Source organism: Pezoporus occidentalis, unplaced genomic scaffold (assembly GCF_034315485.1).
Source record: "Pezoporus occidentalis ecotype Australia unplaced genomic scaffold, CSIRO_AGI_Poc_V1 ctg245, whole genome shotgun sequence".
NCBI classification, from domain to species: domain Eukaryota; kingdom Metazoa; phylum Chordata; class Aves; order Psittaciformes; family Psittacidae; genus Pezoporus; species Pezoporus occidentalis.
The window spans coordinates 85,683-107,806 of NW_026914340.1; the positions used below are offsets into that span (position 1 = coordinate 85,683).

The window sequence follows — 22,124 nt, forward strand, 5'->3', positions numbered from 1 at the left end:
TGTAAGTGTTCAGGAAACCACACCTGAATACTAGTGAATGCTAGTAAATATTTTCTTTTCCAAATGGAAAATGTGGTCCTTAGGTCCGTGCCTGGCTGGTGCGTTCTTTTCCACTCCGGATGCAGTCTGGCAGTATTGCAGAATCATGGACTCAGCCAGGCTGGAAGAGACCTTTAAGCTCACCCAGTCCAACCGTTCCCCAGCCCTGCCAAGGCCACAGCTGACCCATGGCACTGAGGCCTCATCTCCACGGTGCGTGAACACTTGCAGGGCCGGTGACTGCAGCCCTGCCCTGGGCAGCCTGTTCCAATGCCTGAGCACCCTCTGGGACAGGAATTGTTCCTCAGCTCCATCTAAACCTGCCCTGGGGCAGCTTGAGGCCGTTTCCTCTTGTCCCATCCCTTGTTCCCTGGGAGCAGAGCCCAGCCCCTCCTGGCTCCATCCTCCTGTCAGGCAGTTGTAGGGAGCGATCAGGTCTCCCCCGAGCCTTCTCTTCTCCAGCCTGAACCCCCCCAGGTCCCTCAGCCGATCCCCATCACACTTGTGCTCCAGGCCCTGCATCAGCTCCGCTGCCCTTCTCCGGACTCGATCCGCAGCTTGGTTGGATGCGAGGCTTCTTGCTGAAGCCTCTCTTTATAACTTGCTCTCTTCCTCAGTGGTAAACACTGATGATCTGGTGGGTTTGAAGAATCCTGTGCAAACTCAAATGAGAGTAATCCCAGGGAGGACATAGAGGGGTCAAAGAGAAGCTTTGAACCACAGTACATTTGTGGTTGTAGACAGGCAAGTATCTGCTGTGAAAGGACCATAGAGGATGGCAGAGCACTGAATGTCTTGATAATGCTGTGACAGTAAGTTTCTTCATAACTAAATAGGAAACGACTTACTAACACTGAATCTACAGCTAGAGCAAAAATAAGCAAGAAGATAGTTGTGCAGATTTGCCTCTGCTGGTGAGTTTAAGGAAAAATCACAAGTTAGGAAACTGTATAAACTCCATTTGATTTTTGTTTTCTATGTCTAACCCTGAAAGTTACTGTTGTCATTGTTCAGTCTCGTCTTAGCACTTACAAAGCTAGTATGTACCATTCACACTAAGATACATTATTACTATGTGGTTTGGATGCAGCTGTGTAGGACGGATGCCTGCAGGCCTTTTCTGAATGTTTTATGTTCTGTTGAAAAAGAATCAGACTGCAGCATTTGGAGATAATCTGAGACAGCAGAATCCTGCACTTGCGCTAGGAGGAGATTCACAGCATATAAGGAGGACATGGAGCTGTTGGAGGCAGTCCAGAGGAGGCCACAAGGATGCTCAGGGGCTGCAGCACCTCCTGTATGGAGACAGGCTGAGAACATTGGGGCTGTTCACCCTGGAGAAGAGAAGCTGCGTGGAGACCTCAGAGCAGCTTCCAGTGTCTGAAGGGGGCTACAAGGATGCTGGAGAGGGACTCTTCATCAGGGACTGCAGCGATAGGACAGGGGGTGATGGGTTCAAACTGAAAGAGGGCAAGTTCAGGTTAGATCTAAGGCAGAAGCTGTTCCCTGTGAGGGTGCTGAGGCGCTGGCACAGGGTGCCCAGAGAAGCTGTGGCTGCCCCATCCCTGGCAGTGTTCAAGGCCAGGTTGGACACAGGGGCTTGGAGCAAGCTGCTCGAGTGTGAGGTGTCCCTGCCCGTGGCAGGGGTTGGAACTGGATGAGCTCTAAGATCCTTTCCAACCCAAGCCATTCTGGGATTCTATATTGTAACTAATGCAGCGTTTTTTCTGTTCTGAGTTCCTGTTAGCGTGCTCCATTTAAAAATATAGGGTTTATTCTTGTTTAAAGGTCTACTTAGGCGTGAAAGCAACGTCCTCAGAGGTACTCAGGTCCTACCCCTTGTGTTGTATGCAGATGTCTGTTTATTTTTCAATCTCAGGTTCTGTTAGAGCTTCATGGCAGGGCACAACTAAGTATCAGCCCCCCCAAAAAAAGACAGCAAGATTTGCTTTACAGCTAACTTTCTGAAATCCTTGGTGACTTGGGGGTGGTTTTTGGCAGTCTGGGGTCTTGGGTGGTTAGATAAGGCTTATGTTAAACCAGAGCATGCCAAAATATGCCTGTGACTGTGATTTGAGAGCACGTCTTGGTAATTGCACATGGACGAAGCTGTGCTAAGACCTGCTCACTCTAAAGGAGAGTCTATAGAGGCTGATCTTGCCTTCAGAAACTTACAGTTTTTCTTCCTAACCTGGGTTCCTGGTAGGCTGTCAGAGGTGGGTTTATCTCCCCACCCTACCCTGGAAGAAGGGGCTGGAGCTGAGTTTGGAGCTGGTCTGAGGAGTACATGCAGCAGCTCTGCTGCACAAAAGCAGAAGGTAGGAAATGGGCACAGAAGAGGACTGTGGGAGCCTTCCCGTCATGAAGTTTGAACCATTATCCACTGAAAGAACAGTTTGAAATGCTAGCTAAATATTTAATAAATGATTTTAAAACATTTTACTGTAAATAGGATAATGTGCCCATATTCATCTGGCACTTCTTAATTGCAATTAATGATCTTTGTTGCATATTCCCTTAGACAATTTATTTATCTTTAGCTATTCTTCCTTTACGTCTGGGAAAATAATAAATTGAATGGCTTTGTTCCGAAATCCATTTCTAAATGAATACTTCTGTGGGTTTACTATTAATTTCATATTGGCTTGTCTCTAGTACATTGCTACTTTTAAGATGAAGGACTCTGTAGTTAGTGCTCTTCTTAAGAGAGACTTGACAAGCACTCTGTCATGATGCTGGCAAGCCTGGAGCCTCTCATGGGACCTCGTGTTCTCATTTCATGTGTCTGTCAGGGTTTTACAATGCTCTGTTTCCAGAAGGTGACACTGGATGTTCCAGCTTGGTCTGTGTAGCTTGCCCTGCATCGAAGTTTGGAATAGCTGTAATAAGTCATCACCTAGGAAATACTGTCTTGCCTGATCCAGGTAGCGTATGTGTTTGTAGCAAAGCAGGACAACTCCGTTGTTGAGTAGACACCCTGAAAACACTTCCTGCTTGTTAAAATAACTGATAGGTGGATGCGATAGTGTTGCTGTAATTGTCTTCTCACACTCAGTGGAATTAAATGCAAGGTAAGTTAACTGAAATGCAAGCAGAAACTTGCAAGTCAGCCCTTGCACGTCTGTTCTAGTTGGGGTAAATAACTATGGGGTTAGAGCGTACCTCACACTGGGTGTTGCAGGTGTCTTCAGGTATGGGGTAGCTCTTCTGCCAAACTCGAGTGGTGATGCTGGGCAAGACCAAACATCCATCTAGCCCAGTGTCTTGTCCAGGGCTGCTAGTGGGTGTCAGGATTCCTAAGTGGGAACGCAGCAGACGTGCTGCATCATACCTAGAATCATAGAATAGTTAGGGTTGGAAAGGACCCCAAGATCATCCAGTTCCAACCCCCCTGCCATGGGCAGGGACACCTCACACTAAACCATGTCACCCAAGGCTCTGTCCATCCTGGCCTTGAACACCGCCAGGGATGGAGCATTCACAGCTTCCCTGAGCAACCCATTCCAGTGCCTCACCACCCTTACAGTAAAGAACTTCTTCCTTATATCCCATCTAAACTGTCCTGGTTTCTGACTGTTTCCAGTGTGGTAGGTTTCCCAAGCCATGTGGGGGTTTCTGCCTGTTTAATTAACCCTCCTTCCGTGTACGTGTCCAATTTCCTCTTGACCTCTCAGCATCCTTGACATCCTTTGGCAAGTTTTGCCACAGTTTCATTCCCCTCTGCACAAAGAATCACGTCTCTGTTTGCTCTGAAAACTTTTCCTCTTGGCTTCATGTTGAACATGTCTGTTGTTGCACTGAGAACAACGACGAGCCATCTTTCTCTGTGCATGTTCTTCATGCCGACGGTGCTTTTGTCAACCTGTCATATTTCTTTCATAGCTGTCTCAGCTGCAGGCTTGCAGGATCGTGTATTTGGTACTAAAACCTTACACCTCTTCCATGCTTCTTCCAACAGGTGGCTGTTTTCAACAGTCAGCTTTTTAAATGCTTTAACGTGCTGCTGGGTATGATGTAAGCATATTCCTATACTAGTGCATTAAGCATGAAGCAAGCATGTTACTGTACCAACCCGAACACAACATGACCTCAGATACAAGAGAGCTTCAGTTCCCACAGAACAGATATAAAGCTGACTCCAAGTGCCACACTGGACATGTGCTCTCCTTCCTGGTTTGCTTTCCAGATCTCTGCTCTCCCTCTTTGCAATCCTATGAAGTAAAGACAGGCCAGAGAGAGGTTGTGGCTAGGTTGATATCTGACCTTGACTCTTGCTGGGAGTGACTTATGTTTGGATTTAAAGTAATCCACAATAATCTTCATAGCTATTTGCTATGAAGTATAATCTTTGCTATTTCACCTCCTTTGATCCTATTTTTAGTGTGGAACTCTGCTGAGCAGCATGTGAACATGTACTGGTGGATCAGTCCTTGTGGGACCTTGGGGATGCAGTCTCCTCTCCATTGCAAAAATTGACCATCTTTGATTGGTTGTTTTCTTGTCTGTAATACACAGCGTGGTGTATTTGCTCTTTATCTCATAACTTGGATTTTTAGGACCCTTTAGGGATCTGCAGGGCTGTTGCTTCATCAGGGAGCTGTAACTGCGAGCTCTTACGAAGGCCCAGTTGTAAATGTGCTTAAAGCGCAGACCAAAAAAGTTGATTTCTAGTTGTGAAGTTTTCCTTTTGGTGAACAGGGGGAAGCACCTGACTTTTGAACCAACGTGTTACGTGACTGTGCTCATACCCAGGGAGTGAACTTGTTCCATTCTGAGTACTACAGTTTGTGAGAACAGCAAAAATCATGATGAAAGGAAAATCGTGGTCTAGCTGAAGTTTTTAAGAGTGTTTCTGTGCTCTGTGGTGAAATCTGGATTTGTTTTTTGCCTCTCGTTTTTTGTGTCTCACACCTCATGAGGTGCTATAAAAGTGGAGTAGCTGTCAAGTAAGTGCCACGCAGTGATTGCTTTAATACCATGCTTCTTTTTGTTCTTAGAGAGCAAATCAAAAGGCCTCCAGTGGGTGATAGATGCAACCATTGCGTATCCCAAAGGTGAACCTCTAGACATCCAAACCTGGATTCTTGGCTACCGACAGCCAACAGTGACACATGTACATTACAGGTAGGAAAGAAACCTTCTACTTTTACATTGAACTAAAATACTGAGAAACAAGTTTCCACAAATGAGTTAACAGCATGTTTCAGGGTACGGGAAATCAGTAGCAATGGCTTTTGTATGTGTGTCTCACACAGGTGGGCAGCTCGTGCTATCTAAACTCAGCACAGTTTTCACTTGACAGTTCGGTGACTATTTCCTATCTCAGCACCGTTCTTGACTAATGTCCTGTGGCTGGACATAGTTATGGGGAATATATCTGATGGCTGAGTCATCCTTTTCCGCTGTTACGTTAAGGTGCTGGTAAACCCAGCTTGATTCTTCTTTATTTGTTTACTTAATAATAACAACAAGCTAAAAATCACTGTGTTATTTAATAACAGGCTTCCTGAGAGATTATTATGTATTGTATTTGTCTTTCTGACAAAGGAATAACAGCTTTTCCAAAGCATACTCTTAATAGTTGAGCAGAGCAGCACTTGGGAATTACTAATAAATCTCACTGGCACCTGGGATGGGATATTAAACCGTCCCTCCTCGGCAGCTTTTTGTCTCAAGACCTGAACTAATGGAGGGACAGGTTGCATTTTGCTTTTGGTTTGCAGTTAATTGCAAGTCTGAAATCTCCTGAAGTATGTTAACTCTCTTCCTATACCAGATAAGTTGATCACATTTTTATCCCAGAATCGTGTTATTTTGTCTGAATTCCCTTTTGCTGGTTTAGGGAGCTTTTAGGCTTTTCCAGTGAGCTTTCAGGTATCCCTGGGTGGCAGTTTAACTGAGAATGACCTTCTGCAGCATCACTGTGCCTGCTTTTTATAGAACTCTACCTTCAAGTTTTTCTGAAGGTGAACATAGTTACACTTATGTAAGACCATAATATTTATTGTGCTTTATCCGGGTCACCTTAGTGCTCTTCCAGATCTCTGGGATAATTGCAAATTGAATGTATTTAGAATTTTACTGAAGGGTACTGCCAAAAATACTTCCTTTAACGAAGTTATCTGAAGTTGAATTAACTTCCTGCTTCTAAATGTGTATATTCCAAACCTATTTTTGAGCACAAGCATAAACATGATGTAACCTTCCTTGCACTGAACTTGAGTGCTCCTGTTCTTACAGTACTAAAATCCTAAGAGGAAAACATTAGAAATGGTTTATTGTCAGTGGAAGTTTGGTTCTTTCTTTACCATAGGCTCTAAATCCCTGCTTTAGCCAGGGCCAAGCCTCTCTATTGGATATTTTTGTTTTGCTTTCTTTAAAAAATGACCTCTAGTTGTTACAGCTGACCCTGTAAAACCATTTGAAGTATGCCCCAAATGGAAGCTAAAGCAGCAGCCTGTCTCTGAAGGCTAAGCTCTGGATGTCACACCTCTGAAACAAGAACTGTCTTGGGTTTAACTGGAGCTTTGGCTAACTTTTCAGTCCTGGTAGTACTCTAAATTGGCACATCAAGTTTCAGCGTGTGTCCTCTGGACTGGAATGGCTATCGTTGGACACAGGATAGCAGTTCCTAAAGATGTGTTTAACAAAGTACCCTGGCCTGGAGCAGGTCCCTCAGCGCATCAGCACAGGGTGGCTGTACTGTGTTCAGAGCTGGCATCGCATCTGGACCACTCACTGATGGACCTGGCTTTCATCACCTTGTCCCATACAGTTTTTAATGTGCTTAAGCTTTCTTTCCCATGGCTGTTCTTGAGGGTGACAGCCAGGACCACCTCCTTTTTGCTTGTATTGGGTTCTCCACATGTTGCCTTCGCTGGGTGTACCCTGTGTTCCCACATGCTGCCGTGACTGGATGAATCGCTATTCAGTGATGCGCTCTGTGGCCTGTGGTTTTGCACAGCTTTCTTATATCTTGCCTTAGCTGCCCCTGTCCCCCTCCTAGCCTCTCAAGTCTTCATCTGCTTGCTGTATCCTTACACAAAGCCTTTCCCTGATTATCTTGTTACTTTTGTCTGTGCCTTTTCTGGTACTGCTGTAACTAGTTCTGAGACTGACATCCTGAATTGCCCCACAGTGACTTCAGCATCACTGGCCAGAGTAATAATAGCTGATCTTAGAGGCTGTGGCAGTGTATGTGTAGCTGCTGGTGCTTTTTCCTCCCCCAGTATTCATTGCCTTGCATTTGCTGGTATTTAATTTCATCTACAACCATGGTCGGGTCCTTCTGCAACCCTTCTCCTTGATAATTCTATACCCAAAAAGTCATACCACTTTTGTATCCTTTTGTCCAGAGTTAGCATATTACCTAGCTATCATATGCTAAGACCTTTTAATGTATCTGGAATTAAAGGTGTAGCTTGGAATGAATGTGGTGAATTTTCACCTTCAGTGCTTTTGACAATAACGTTTATTTTTAGATGCTTTGTGTGGCTTTACGAATATTTTCCTATTTTATGTAAAGGATGTATTTATCCATAGGAGGATTAGAGGAGAGGGACTGAACAGTGTGTGTGCATGAATTTACTCACATTGCATCATCCTTTCCTATTGCATACACGGAAATTTTCCTGCTGGATTCCCCTCAGGGCTTTACAGCAACGGATGTTTTGTATGTATGTGGTTCTCCCCAGATGACCTGACTCTCCTCAGAAGGGGCTATCTTTTTAGCAGAATGCTGTAATGTGATGGGCACCTTCGGGGTTTTGACGGTTTTAGATCATGTACTGATGATTTGATGAAATGAGTTCATCATGTATTGATGAACAGAGTTGTGGGTACCACTGAGATCCTGTGAGATGTGCCTGGGAAACTGGGGATGCTGAACAGGGAAGAGTTAGGGAACAATTGTTCCCTCAGGGAGGGATTCTGATATGTTAAAGAAAACCTTGCATCTCTGCTATCACTTTATTGGACCTTCTCCAGGATTGAAGCCCAGTGGGTTGACATCAATGTCTTAGAGCTTATATTTGAAACTATAGGTAAGATGAGTGGAAAACTGTCTCTCAGGAGCTTTCTCTGTGTGCTTCCTAGGTCCAAAAATACGGTGATGTCTCAAGCCTGTTTCCATGTCAGAGCAGTTCTGGGAGGTTTCTGTACGGTGCTGCTCCCTGAAAGCTGGTCAAGGCACAGGGTGGAGGCTCATGCACCAGAGCTGTGTAGCTGTATGACCTGACCAGGGAATCTAAACTACTTCTTTAAGTTCATCTTCTATGTGGAGATCAGAACTTTGCTGTAAGAGCGATGGGGCTGTCAGCTGGGAACACCAGCACTTACTGTGCAGGTCATGCATTCAGGGTGGCTCCTCAGCAGTTCTTAACATTGATGACAACTGAGTATTAACTACTCTTTGTTCTTACCAGTGTAGGCAAGGACTGAATCAGTGACTAAGGTATGAAAAGGCCTGTGCTGTGCTGAGCCCTGAGATGTCCCTTGGAAAGTTGGTGCATTTATTTAACCCTTTGAAACAAACTCAGTTAGTAAAGGAAAGCCAAGGTAAAGTGGGCTTCACCTTTAAAAAGATGGATATGTCAGAAACATCTTCCAAAGACAAAAATGTCAGAGGTGTTTCTGTTCTTCTGTGTTTGACACAAATGTCCTCTAAGATGTTCGTGAAATACATATCAGATGTGTCTGGATTGTTGGTTTTCACCTATTTTCCTTCATTTAGTGCCATAAAAATTTGCACCTTGTAATTCGGAGAATAGTTTGACCAGATGCCATCTCTACTGTATGAAAGGAGAATCGGGATTTAAACATGCTTTTCCCCTTTTAGAGTAGTCCAGAGTGAGGAATTGATGTATGACAGCAAAATGCCCTTGTATGACCAGTATCCCACTTTTTCCTTCTGTGATAGTGATTGAGGCCCAAAGGCAGAGCCAGCCACAGGATAGCTGCACTTCATAGAATCATAGAATGGTTTGGGTTGGAAAGGACCTTAAAGCTCATCCAGTTCCAACCCCTGCCACAGGCAGGGACACCTCACAGTAGAAAATTCATGCTGCATGAAAGTACCATGCTGTTTCCAGCGAACTCGGCTGTCTTTGTGCCATAATGCGATGAGTACGATGTCACCTTCCTTCCTCGTACCACTTTTTGTGCCATGCTGCTGTTGAAACAAGCTTTCAGCTACTGGGGAACTTCCTTTCTCTGTCCACATTGATAAAGATTTATTGAAATCGAGGAGGCTCCTGGCTATAAATAAGATGGAATACATTGTGGTTGCTGAATGAGCCTCACAGAAGTGTCCATGAAGGACGTCCAGTTGGCAATATATTTTACGATGCTTTATTTATGCAAGTGACTTATTTTTGGTCATGCCTGAAATGTACCAGCAGCTTTCATCGTGCTGAGGTTATTTGGAGAGTCATTGAAACAGCAGGTAATGTTACGGTTTAGAAGTATGATTATTAGGGGGTAATAAAGAACTTGTATTCAGGGTAGGACAGGTAATGAAAGGCAGCTACTGCTTAAAGGTGGTATCTAGGAGCTTTAGAATTTAATGCAGAATCAGAGGCTGTTTCTCCATTAAGGACCATTTAAAAGAGATTAAATGTTTCTGAAAATGCCATTTGGCATCTTTTGAGAAATGGCCTGTGAGTAGCTAAGTCTCTGTGATCCCTTGTGTGTGCCACCAGTTGCATTGTTTAAAATCCTTTCTTCTTTCCTGGACTGTCATTTCTGCTAATATGTTCTGGTTTTGGACACAGATAAGCACCTGCGTCGTGGTTTAAGAAAGTTGATGTCTCTCAATCACCTACATGGGGTGTCCCACAGCCATTGTCACCTCACAGTTGTGGACAGGTAACCTCCAGCTAGCAGATGATGCTTCATGACTGAGACAGCTTTGCAGACTCCCATCAGAGTACGTCCTTACTTCCACCACCACTTCTCAGGCTGCAGGCTGTGGTGGCATTGCTTTTACTGATGTTCAGCCCCCCCCAGCCCCCACCCGATGATAGCAAAGCAGCTGCCCCCTTGAGGAGAAATCAGAGGAGGTGGTGCCGTTGCACTTGAATTTCCCAGTCAGGTCAGCTTTTCCAGTGCCATCAAATGCCTTGTTTGCCACAGTAGTAACAAAGATGCTCTTACTTTCATGCGCTGTGATGAGGTTAGCTTTGTTCAAAAGCTAGAACAATTTAAGTGCCCAAGAGAATCTAGAACCTTCAGATATTACCTGTTGACTGCGTTCCTTGTCAGGACAGTTCTATGTGGTGATAACCTTTTCTTTCCCTGAGGAGAACAGCAAACTGCTTGCTTTTAGTGGCAGTCCTGATGCTGGATACCCGTAGGTGGGGTAGAGCCGTGATGATGCTTGTGCTCTGACCACACTGACGCCTGCTTACATGTCTCATTGAAAAGAAGGAGCTCTTTCCTGCACTTTTGAACACGAGACCTGCCAGATCTTGCAGCTGATGGCTGGGGCTGACCCTGCTCCAGTCAGAGCAATGGCTTTCCACTGCTATTGTGGGTCATCTGCATAGTTTTGTATCAAAAAGACTCTCTCAGTTACCTTCCCTGAAGCCAGTGTCTGTAAAGAGAGCATTCTTACAAAACACAGATGCCACCTGAGCCATCTGATGGGCAGAGAATGATGATATTGGCAGTATGTTTAGCATAAACATGGGGGGGGGGGATTAGCTTCACCTTATCTAGCGCAGGATGGGCTTGTTTACAGAGCTAAAGGATTTGTAATAAACATTTCATCTCTGATTTAGCTCACTCATTAGTAAGAATGTTCTGCTTCTAAAAATAACTGGATAATCTAAAAATACATTTGAAAATGCTTTTAAATACACTTGTACTTACCACTGCTAAATTGTGGCAGCGTTGCTGGAAAACCAGTTGTTTTCCACTCTACATTAATATCCATTCCAACTGGGTGATTGCTTCTTCAACTTCTAAGAAGCAGAGTTGATATCCAGAGATTCAAATCTTCTGGTACTGTATTGATTCATACAAGAGCCTCCATGGATTCAAGCAGGAAAGTGGTGTGCTGCCTTCCATTAACCTCTGGCAATACTGGTATCACTTACACTGCGTTGCTGCTCCATTAAAGTGTCAGCTCATCAATTGCTTCTAATGAGTATCTTGTAAGATCTTGTGATGTTTTCAGACTAGAAGATACATTCTTGGGTAAACACCAGGCTTACTTGGTTATTGAGCCGTAGAGTTGTTACCCATTAGGTAGCTGAGCAGTGGACATGGAGCATATCTGCTGCTTACAGACAGCAAAGCCAGGTAACCCTAGACTTCTGTAGTGAGCCCACACGGGCATCCTGTTAGTTCTGAGCCATCTTTGAACTTGCGTAAGCAAGCATCTGGCCTTCAAAAATACACTGTGAAACACAATATTCAGTTGCTGAGTCTCTTTATCTCTTCACAGCAGATAGGCAGAAGAGAGTAAAAATAGTGCTTGGCAGCTTGGTTATGCCTGGGGACAGAGAATAAGTCTGGCTTAGTTTAGTGTTAAAGCTTCAACAGAAACGGTCCTTTCTCAGAGGGTGTGTGTTTTACTTGCCTTTCTGTGGTTTAATTTGCTGTAGAACATCTGGGCTTCAAGATAAAATAGTCCTTTATTACCTGTATTTGTCATCATTCTTAATATGCACGCTGAGGACTTGAACTGTTTACTGCACCACCAGCTACTTCATCATATTTGTCTTTGGCAAAGACTTTTCTTCAGGCTGTATGTTACTAACAGTTGCAAATTTCTAGTTACTGAGCCTGGCTTTACTAGAGCACAGAGAACTCCACAGTGTAGAATTGCTGCAAAGGTTGCAGAAATACCTGAGTTCATGTCAAAGCCATAGTTAGTAAATGTAACTGTTCATCTCCTTATATTCAAGTTCTCTCTGTATACTGAAGCAGGTTCATTAGAGCAATGCTTTGCTCCTTTTCTCCTCCACTTACAGCTTATTTTTCCATGCACCAAACTGAAAGGAGCAGGGACAGATGATTTGGCAACATAGCAAGCAAAGATGTTGAAAACAGCAACAAAAGCATTCTTAGAGAGCATCTTGTTTCTGTACCTGATATTCCCGTTTCTGTACCTGATATTCCCATTTCTGTATCTGATATTCCCATATCTGTTATTCCTATATCTATTCAGACACTGCCCAAATGATGGTGACATTACTTCAGATTTTTTCCAATCAATCAAGACTGTGTTGAAATTAAAACCCACTAATGAAAGTAGAAGCATGGTGTAGATGACAGGGTGCTCACCTGAAAAGGAAACCCACAGTCTAGGTCTTACATTTCAGAGTATGAATTTTTCAGGGTAGCCTGATACACAAATCTCTGCTGCATTGGCCTCCCAGTGAAACACAGCAGTATGTAAGTTCTTCTCTCTAAGGGGCCCTTAGGCACTTGGGGTCTACTGAGAAGACTGCACCATTACTGTAAGACTTGAAACTCTATTTTGGGTAAAATAAAATGCAGTGAGGTAGGGTGGGTTATTTGGGGGTTCTGTATGTGACTTCTGCCCTGGAGAGCTGATTTTCTAAGTAGACCCTTAGTATTCAACATAGAAGTACCAAAACACTGGTGATTCTTCCATTGGGGTTTTTAAGTTAGAGTAGCAATACTTGAGTACACTTAACATGGGCAGTTTTCAATGGAGAACCTGCCTTAGATGTTTCAGACAAGATGCTGCCTCCTTTGGAAAGCACAGAGGTCAGACACATTGGTCCTTAGTGATGCTGTTACATGGCTTCTGCCTGTTGAGAAGTGTTTCTTCAAAGCTGCAGACAGACCTCAGTCTTTCTGAAGCAGGACCTTCATTGCTTTGTTTGTATTTTTTTAAGGATAGCAATAGTGTGGTGGGTTTGTATTTGAAAAAGCCCCAGCAACTTTTCAGCTTTGATCGAATGATGGAGCACGACATTTGAGAGATGCTGATAGTGCCTGTGTGTACTGGGCTGGTAACCTGAAATATTCCACTTGGGTATCTGTAATACCTCTGTGACCTGTGAGTCGGAGGGAGAATGAGCCATGCAGTTACACAACTCTTGTTCTCTATGTTTTGGGGTGGGCTGGGGAGAAGGGAAGAGCTTTGCTCATCACATGTTGCCTAGGTTTAATTTATGCTTGTTTCTTTGGTAGGGTTTTCCCAGTTAAAGATGTACCTGCAGAGCCTGAAGCTCTTACACACTGGCTTTATCAACGATTCATTGAAAAGGAGGATCTCTTGACACATTTCTATGAAACAGGTAAGATTATACCTAGCAGAGAGAATTGTGCTGTGTAATGGTTTTTCTTAAAAGATCTCAAAATGCTTTAAGGATATATATGCATTCTCCAGATGAATATAGTAGACGTAAGTATTACTACTTTTTATGTGGCAGAAAAGTGTGACAAAAATGATCCAGGAAAGGTGAATTACCCATGTAACATAGGATAGTTTAATATTCCAGGGTAGTGGTTGGCAGATGGCACATTCAAAACCAGTCTAAGGAAACCCTCTTTTTTCCTGCAATAACACATAGTTCAGCTGTGAAACTTGCTGCTGTGGCATTTCATTGAGTGAAATAACTTTGCAAGATGCATAGAGGTAGCAAACATCTGCATCTGTAGTAGAAGTATTTAGAGCTTAAGTTTGGAGGGGATCTAAAACCTTCAGGGTTTAAAATGAGCAAGTTCTTGAGTTAAAGGGATTAAATAAGACTCCTAAATGAGGCAGGTTATTTTATCTGCTTAGTGTGGCTATTTAGCATGGGCCTCTGGCACTTTTACTGTTGGAGAAAACTGATTTAAGTCCTCTGAAGGTCTAATTCAAAACTATGGTCCTCTTCAGTTTCCTTCCAATCCTAAACAGAAGCATGTTAGGATTGGAAGGATCCATAAGAGTTAAATAGCAGAAAGTCTTTGGAGTCTTGATCAGCAGCCCTGTGCTGTCGGTACCGGTCTCGTTGCTGTGAGGTACTGAGGATCACTTCTGTCATAAGATACAATATATATACATATATATTCTGTCATAGCTTCCAATGTTAATGGACCAGAGGGATCTGAATAAACTCAGGGCATTAATAATTTTACTGCAGAGATACTGGGAAGCACGGGATTTAAAATGCCGGGTAAATACTCTGGAACTCAGGCTGGAGAAGTGCTTCCTTAGGGTTCTCTGTTTCCATGCAGTTGATACTGAAGTATGTCATTTGCCCTCTGGCAGGTGTGTGTGCAGAGCACAGAACAGAGGAATTCGTCATAATACAAAAGAAAAGGAAAATCCAGAGAGGAAAAAATAGAGTTTTATTTCAAGGAAAGGGAGTTTATCCAGCATAGACTGAGTAGACTCCAGATGAAATAAAGCAGCTTGTTTCTGAAGACAAATGATCTCTTTATTAGCAGGTATCAGAGTCTCTCGCATCAACCGAGTTTCATATTCCAGAGTGATTATGTTAAAGATGTTACTTGTTCTGGGTGATTTATTGCAAAGACTGCTTTAATTTGATTTGGAGGGCTTAATTTATCAATTGGAGTGCTTCAAAAGATTCACAGAATTCTTTAGCAACCCAGAGCTGTATTTCGTTTTATGAAATAACTGCTGTCACTCAGCCATCACTGATGGTAAAAGTCAGACCCTGCTCTATAAATCACATACGAATGCGTATATTAGACTTCATTAGACAAATAACTTTGTGAATCTGTTTAAAACTACAAGTGTAGCCAGGAGGAGGTAAAGAATTCTTGTTACTGAGACGTTATTTCACAAGTACCATTAAAATAAGTCATAACCCCAAAATCAGTTTCAGAGTTCAGTGGATATAATCAGATTTATTCATAGAAATGCGCTTCCAAAATAGGATAATTGGTTATAATTTGCCAATGTAATCAGTATAAATTAATAAGACGTTTCAAATGTAAATGTGATGACATAGGACCTTAGTGGGCATAAATTAGTATCATGTAAAGTTACTACTGTTTGTGCCAGTTGAGTACTTGCTCACGCTGTTTGTGTTGGCTTGTTGCAAAAGGGCTGTTACAGGTTGTGGAAACCCCCTGGAAGAGTCTTGGGGCATCCCTGAATCTGCCTAAGAGCTGGCTTTGTATTGGTGTGTGCATTGTCTCAAGTCATAGAATCTCAGAATGGCTTGAGTCGGAAAGGACCTTAAGACCATCCAGTTCCAACCCCCTCTCTTTACAGTTAATATCCGTAGGTATGAGCAGTACAAAGACTCCTGTTTTAGCAGCTAGTGGAGAGCTCAGCGAGTTCATGATTTCTCTGAAGTCTTCAGCAGGGATAACCTTGAACACTGCAGTAACCCCAGTGAGATTACATTTGGCAGGACAAAAGCACTTGGAGACTAATTAAAAACCCCAAACTATAAACCAGGAGCTTATCAGTTGGAAATGAGTAATTGTATACTGAAGTCATCATGTTCCTCATTCGCTCTGATCATAAGCCAGCTGGTTTGTTGTAACTCAGAAAGTCAGCAGTGTCATCCGACAGGGCAACGGGAGAGGGTTTTCACCAGCGCTACAGAAACACTCTTCATCATAGCATGTCATCTGGAAGTGGAACAAGTAATAGGTGCTGGGATGAGGAAGGGGAAGGAAGAGTCATGTCTGTGAAGGACAACTGAAAGTGTTTGGCTTGTCTCAGCCAGGAAAGTGAAGGATTGTTTTCTCTGTAGGATTTGGGTGACAGGGAAGAGACAGTTGCTGTCTGTACCAAGGAAAAAGGAAAGTTCTTTAAACCAAAGGTCAGCCTGAGTGCAGGAAAACCAACGGGCCATGGAAGAACAAATGTATTGTGGACAAATAGAAGCTTAGCAGTGAGGATTGCTGAGGAATAAATGGTGTGGCACATCTGCCCACGTGCGAAAATACATACTGATGAGAGGAGGATGGAGCTCATCAAGGGTTACCTTAGGGGTTTTTAATCATTCTGATTTTATGTTTTAATTTAAGAGCATTCATACAGGAAGAAAAGCTTTGTCTTAAATGCTTGATTGCAGTTCCTGCAGTGATTGCAAACGTGAAGCACAGAGCTAAGTTGCTGATGGTATCTAATAGCCCAAATTGTGTGGTTTCTGAGATGAAGAATTGACACTGTTGTGTCTTTACTCTGAATCATTCATCTCTTGTTCTTGTGGGAGTGGTTGTGACTCCATAATGCTGCAGCAAGCACATCATCTTCTCTGGTACATTTAGAGGGTTTATATCTGCTGTTTAGGAATAACCACAACAAAAGTGGTTCCTCTCATGTAGGCTTTGTGCAGCACAGAAAATGAATGCAGATTGAGTATGCCAATGTAAATATAGGCAATGTGCTGATGATCGTAAAGCTCTGATATATTAAGACATGTTTAATTTAGTGTTGGAAGTCAGAAAATGGCAAAATAGGGAAAAATGATGGTTTTTTAGCTGTGTCCTGCCAGTCGTTGTCATCTAAACAGGCATTTCAGTAAAGTCCTCCTAGAAACCTGTGTGGCGATCGACGATGTTTCGTGAGTGTGTGTGAGTGACTGGGCAGTGAATGTTCAAACCACAGGTGAAAACTTGCTTAAAAACCAAAAGTGTGTGTATAGACTGATATATTCCTAGAGGAACCTTGAGACTGTATTTGTGTTGGTTCTTCACACTGCACAACATCGTTACAAGCAGCTCTAAAGGTTCCTATGGAGCCCGCTCAGTGTGATCATCCAGGTGTTAATAGAACTTCACAGGTAACAGAGAAAACTTTCAGGCCTGCCTGCAAAGGCTGAATATAAGGATTGTCACTTTGAAGTTTACGCTTTATATGCAGGTGAAAATGAAATTATTCCTAGTAATTAAGATAAGGGGCGTTAACCTTACTTCCTTGAAGGTAACTGATGATGCTGGAGGGTCATTTGAAAGCTTAACAGCATAATACAGAAGTAACCAAACAATTGGTTGTGACACAAGCGATAGTGGTAAAGAATCCTGCCTTAAGGCTCTTGTTCCTGCTGCAGAAGCATTAAACGTGTTTTCTTTTCTCTTTCAGGAGCTTTTCCTCCACCGCAGGGTCAAACAAAAGCTATTTCTCGGGAGATGACCCTCAGTAACCTGTGGCTAGTGGGCGTACAGTCGTTCGCGTTCCTCTCGGGTGGTATGTGGTACTGCATCTTTCAGTATTTTTATCATTGCCTCTTTTAAAAGTGGAGTGGGACCTGAGGACACGATGGGAAGCCAGGCTCTCGCAAATGAGTATCATGTTGTATGTGCAAATGTGAATATTGAAGAGTAAAGGAGAATACTGGACGGACTCTTACCTCTCCCCAGGGAAACGTTGAACTCTGCTGAAAGTGAAGATCAGTACCATAGTGACCTGATAATGTATGATTTTAAGAGTTGTCTGTATTTTTAAAGATGTATATTCTCACCCACACTTAAGCGAACTCCCCATTTGGACAAAAGGTGCAATCGTACAACCACCGTAGAAGAATGTCTGTGACAAGAAAGCTCTGTCACCACAAGTACTTCTTGGCATTGTAGTTAGAGCTCAGAAAACTCAGCAACTTGTCTCTTCAGTAGCCTGTACAGCGTTGGTGTGGTAGAGATTCCTCATTTGCACAACTTGTACTTTATTGCAGCTCATTGTGCTGGAGTCAAAGATACTCGACAGAGCTGGTGGCGGTATCTTTGCAGCTACGCAGTTGTCGTATGAGACACATTGATCTAAACCCAAGTCCCAGATGAGATCCAGCATCAGGTGTGTTTTGTGAGGGATCAGTCCTCAAAAAAACCATTGCAGCATCGTAGTGTGATGCAGAGCTCTCCACGTTTGATGGATCAGCCCATTCTTGCTGTGGGTGTGCCATAGGCTTTCCGAATTCCGTGTGTTGCCAGTATCTCATGTTCTGAGGAAACTTGGAAAATGAAAGTTCACTTGGTTAATTTTCCCCTTTTGCTCAGAATGCACCTCAGCCATCAGTATCAGCTTTGCAAATGCACTTTTAAAGGTGAAAAGACAGTGAAGGAAAAGACATAAAGCCTAGGGAATAGAGGGAAGCTCTATTGGTCTCACATCAGAAGCTGTTTCTGAAGGTCTGCTGCTGATTTTGAGCCACCTTTGTGTTTTGTATAGTGCAGTCCAACCAAGGTGACCTTTGGGTGCTTCATTGAGGCCTTTTTCTCCCCGCTGGTTGCAACACCGCTAAATGTACTTGTGGGAGAGTTGAAATAATTCAATGCCAACCATCTTAATGTTTTGCTAAGGAGTCGTAGAAGAAAAAAATAGGCTCTTAAAGAGAAAAAATAGGTGTAATTTCTGTCATAAATCTATAGGAAGACATCTATACTGCAAAAAAGGATGGTAACTACTCTGAATAACTGCATGGAGGGCAGTATTCGTTAGCTCACCACTGTGCTAAAACCATACTGGAAGAAGGATGAGTTGACTTGAAGGGCAAACTGGAACAGGAGATGCTTTCAGATACGCAGGATGTCTGTGATGTACGGTCTCACTCCTGGCAGGTCTATTTGGCACTGTGTTTGTGTGATTATACACAGATTTGAGAGAGCTGTTCCCAAAATAAAACTAATCTCTGAATACAAGCAGGCTAGCCAGCACTTCAGATGTTGGCATACTGCCTTTTGCAGAGTAATTTCACTGAGAACAAAGTAAGCCCTCAGTAGTTTTGGCTCCGAGTTAGCAATATTGATCCCCTTCCTCCTTCCCTCTCCTGCTACATGAATCACAGCAGGTGGTGTGCAGAATACAAAGCCTGGCCAGTGTTCCCTTTGGCGGGGAGCCAAGAGCATCCCAAGATACCAGGCAATGCTCATTTCCCTGACTTGCTGGAAAACCACCGGACAGCTCTGTCACCCCTGAGGTGGCTCAGTGGGGATGGTGGCAAAGTTATACCCCTGAACTGTGTGTGTCCCCTCATTGACTTAACCCCTGCAGCTGGGAGGTAAAGAACAGTGGTCACCTCCAGCTTCACGTTTTGCTGGGGTCCTCTTTCTCTATCCCACCTCTTTACACCCAGTCACACACCTGCATTCTGGTGTAATGGGAGATCCATTTTAAAAGAGGCATGCCCCAAAAGGAAGTGGGAGTGTGGTTTTCTGTGGTGGGGTTTTTCCCTCTTGCTCTTGCTAAAGTACAGCTGATGGATTGAATGTACTTAATGTGCCCTTTTGCAGAAGGGTGCTGTTGAAGCGGTTACATCTGCTGTGCCCTGTGCAGATGGCAAGCTCTTTACTCCTGCCCTTCACCAGGTGGTTTGGTCACAACCATGGAGATGCCCACAGTACAGCTGGGTCTATTTTGAGCTAGGACAGGCTGGAGTGATACATGAAAAGGGAAGTTGATCTAAGCAGATTGCACAGCAGTAGCTCACGTCAGGGGATTGTTCTTTATAGACCCTGTGACCTCCATGTAAGAGCATACTGTTTTTTCAGATGCAGTGTTTCTCTTGTTCCAGTGGATTGCAGTCAGTAGTGAGTGTTCACATGCTGCCTAAAGAAATGAGTAATGCGCAATAATGATAATCATTTGATTTATCTGGTCCTGTTCATTTTCAGTTTGTTCCTCTGTAGTGCTTACTATTGCGAGACGTTTGTTTTCAAGCACTGATTGTTGTTTCAGTAGGGTGAGTAGATAGGATTAGGTTTTAGGCTTCTTTCCTGCCTGCACTGGCAAATGTGAAGATCCTGACATAGTGTCTCCTTACGGCTGAGTTGCTGTGGATGACAGTGGAATGAAACCATTGCTAAGAAACTCCAAAGTACCCTCCCAGCATGAACTTGGATGCTGCTCCATCAAAGAGAATAAATTGGATATAACAAGTTCTTCTCTTCAGGGGCAAAGTGGATCCAGTGCATAGGAAATTACATGCTAAAAATACCGTGCTGGTCAAGCCAGTTTGGAGCTCAGCAGCCTGGCTTGAGGAACGCGAGTTCCAGTCGGTTGCAGTTCGGTTCTTCCTTCTGGTGTTACAGGTGGGGGGAGTTGCCATGCCACCCGTAGAAAATGATGTTAATGAACCATACAGCTGATCACAAAATGGGTAATTAATATGCCTTTGGATTTATATTGGGGGAAATAAAATGGAAGAATGTATGAAGCGCTAAAGAATGAAAAACTCCCAGCGAAACGCTGTTGCGCACACAAGCATGAACGTAACCTTTAAGGGTGTTGGGAATAAAGATGGCTCTCTGCCAGGGTTGCATACGAAATATCTCTACGTTTTATGTTGAATTGTTCATAAACAAGTTGTTACCGTTGAAACGATACAAGTCCTCATGGTTTAGTGTTGCTGCTCCTCACATCCCATTACAGGAAGAGGATCTGCCCCTTTGCAAGGAGCGGTGTTTTCTTCGGCACTCGTTGGCAAGTGCGTGTCCCTTCCAGCTGCTCTTGTGTGCCCTGGAAGGTTCTGTTGAGCATTGCAGCAGTGATGTCTCTTGCAGGAGGGGTTTGTTTCCTAAGTTGCTCTCACCAGATTGTGAAAAGCAAGATTTCAGTATCATTTGCTTACTGGGAAATTAAAAGCTTCCTTCTCCACCTCCAGCATCGCAACTCAGCTGCATCTTACAGCAGTAAAACTCCAGCGATCACTGTGGTACTGTCCATTAGTCACTTGGTTTGCAAACGATGCCACTTCCTTTTGTCTGACACTGCCATAAAGCGCTGTTCACGTTTTCCACCTCTTTGTACGAGATAACGTGAATACCGATCACTGTGTGCGACAGGATTCAGCTGCTCCCCTTTGCCTTGACATAACATTTTGGGACCAAAGGTACTTCAAACTGGCATTTCCAAAGCATGAGTCCACGGTTGGGTGCATTCTCTTGCAAGTCAGCTGGGGGTTTTGTGGTGATCTGGTACAATCACTCAAAATAATTCTACACCGGGGGTACTGTATTGTTTGGAAATAATGGAGCCATAAGAAATAAAGGGTTATTTTGCAAAGTTGCATATTTGATAGTTTTTACACTGTTTTTTAAACAAAGCAACCATTGGGAGAGTAGAATTGAAGCCACACTCTGGTTTAAAATGTCTGCATAGGTTACCAGCACCTCTGAGCAGCTTGGATTGGCCTGTACAGCCTGTGGACTACCTGGCTGTGGTATGGAAGAAGTCTTTAAAAGGATTCTATGCATTTTAAAGTTAAAGCTTTTATTTTACCATTGGATGATTATTCACTGAACAACTGTGCTATTAAAGTGAGTTAGTTCCTTCATATCACGATGGTGTTCATTTTGTATGATGAAAACAAGTTTTCTTGGTACCAATTGGTTTCGCCTCTGATTTTCTTCTTCCTTCCTGTGTTACCTGCAGTTTGGTTTGTGTGATTAAATGGATGCAGGAGCCTGTAGTGACTCTCAGTGATTTTGCAAAGGGCTGCTCATGTTTGATGGTATTTCATGGGATTTATTTCGTTGGGCTTTTTCCTAATCAAACCTTCCCATGAGCCAAGACATCCCTCAGAAATGGAGACAGATACGAGAGGCAGTGTTTCTCTACGGAGAAATCAGGTGTCTCTTCCCATTACAGTTTTGTGTGTGGCAAACACGGAGTTGATATTCCACACACCCTCCACCCCCAAAGATTATTTCATGTGCTTTTAATCTTTTAATAGATTGATTTTGTTGATGGTTGTATTATTTATACCTGATAGATACACAATCTCTGTATTGCAGCTCTGTATTGCAGTGTTGCTTTGCGATAGAGAACGTTGCTTAGCAGAGCCTTCCTGAAGAGGGACATGGAGACAAATGTTCCTGTGCCAGGAGTGGTAAGGGGAGGAGTGGAGCAGCAGGGAGCTGGGAGGGGAAAGAAGCTTCTGCAGCACCACTTGCTGCAGCGTGCATTGGAGACTGCAGTTTCTTTACAGGCCACTGTGTAGCAGTGCATCCTCCTCAAGCTCCTGAGAGCTGAGGCCAGAGCAGAACCTGGGTTGCCACCATCCCAGAGAGATGTAAGCAACCTTGTAGTGTCATCCCTTTGTACATACTTACACTTGTTAACAGTGTGCTGTGTTTTTAAGCAACTCCAGCCAGGCAGGGCAGTATGGATCAGCTCAGCTCCCTTTGCTCCATGGCCCCAG

The 22,124-nt window shown here is 43.5% G+C and overlaps 1 protein-coding gene across 1 annotated transcript in view; it reads left to right on the forward strand.

The window, feature by feature from the left end:
* Nucleotides 1–18,727, forward strand: part of LPGAT1 (lysophosphatidylglycerol acyltransferase 1) — a 56,872-nt gene extending 38,145 nt beyond the window's left edge. The window contains exons 5-7 of the mRNA XM_062622709.1: nucleotides 5,037–5,163; nucleotides 13,207–13,313; nucleotides 17,072–18,727. Of these exons, the coding sequence (XP_062478693.1) occupies nucleotides 5,037–5,163; nucleotides 13,207–13,313; nucleotides 17,072–17,223 (386 nt within the window). The 3' untranslated portion in view covers nucleotides 17,224–18,727. The remainder of the gene's footprint in view (nucleotides 1–5,036; nucleotides 5,164–13,206; nucleotides 13,314–17,071) is intronic.
* The last annotated feature ends 3,397 nt before the right edge of the window (nucleotides 18,728–22,124 follow it).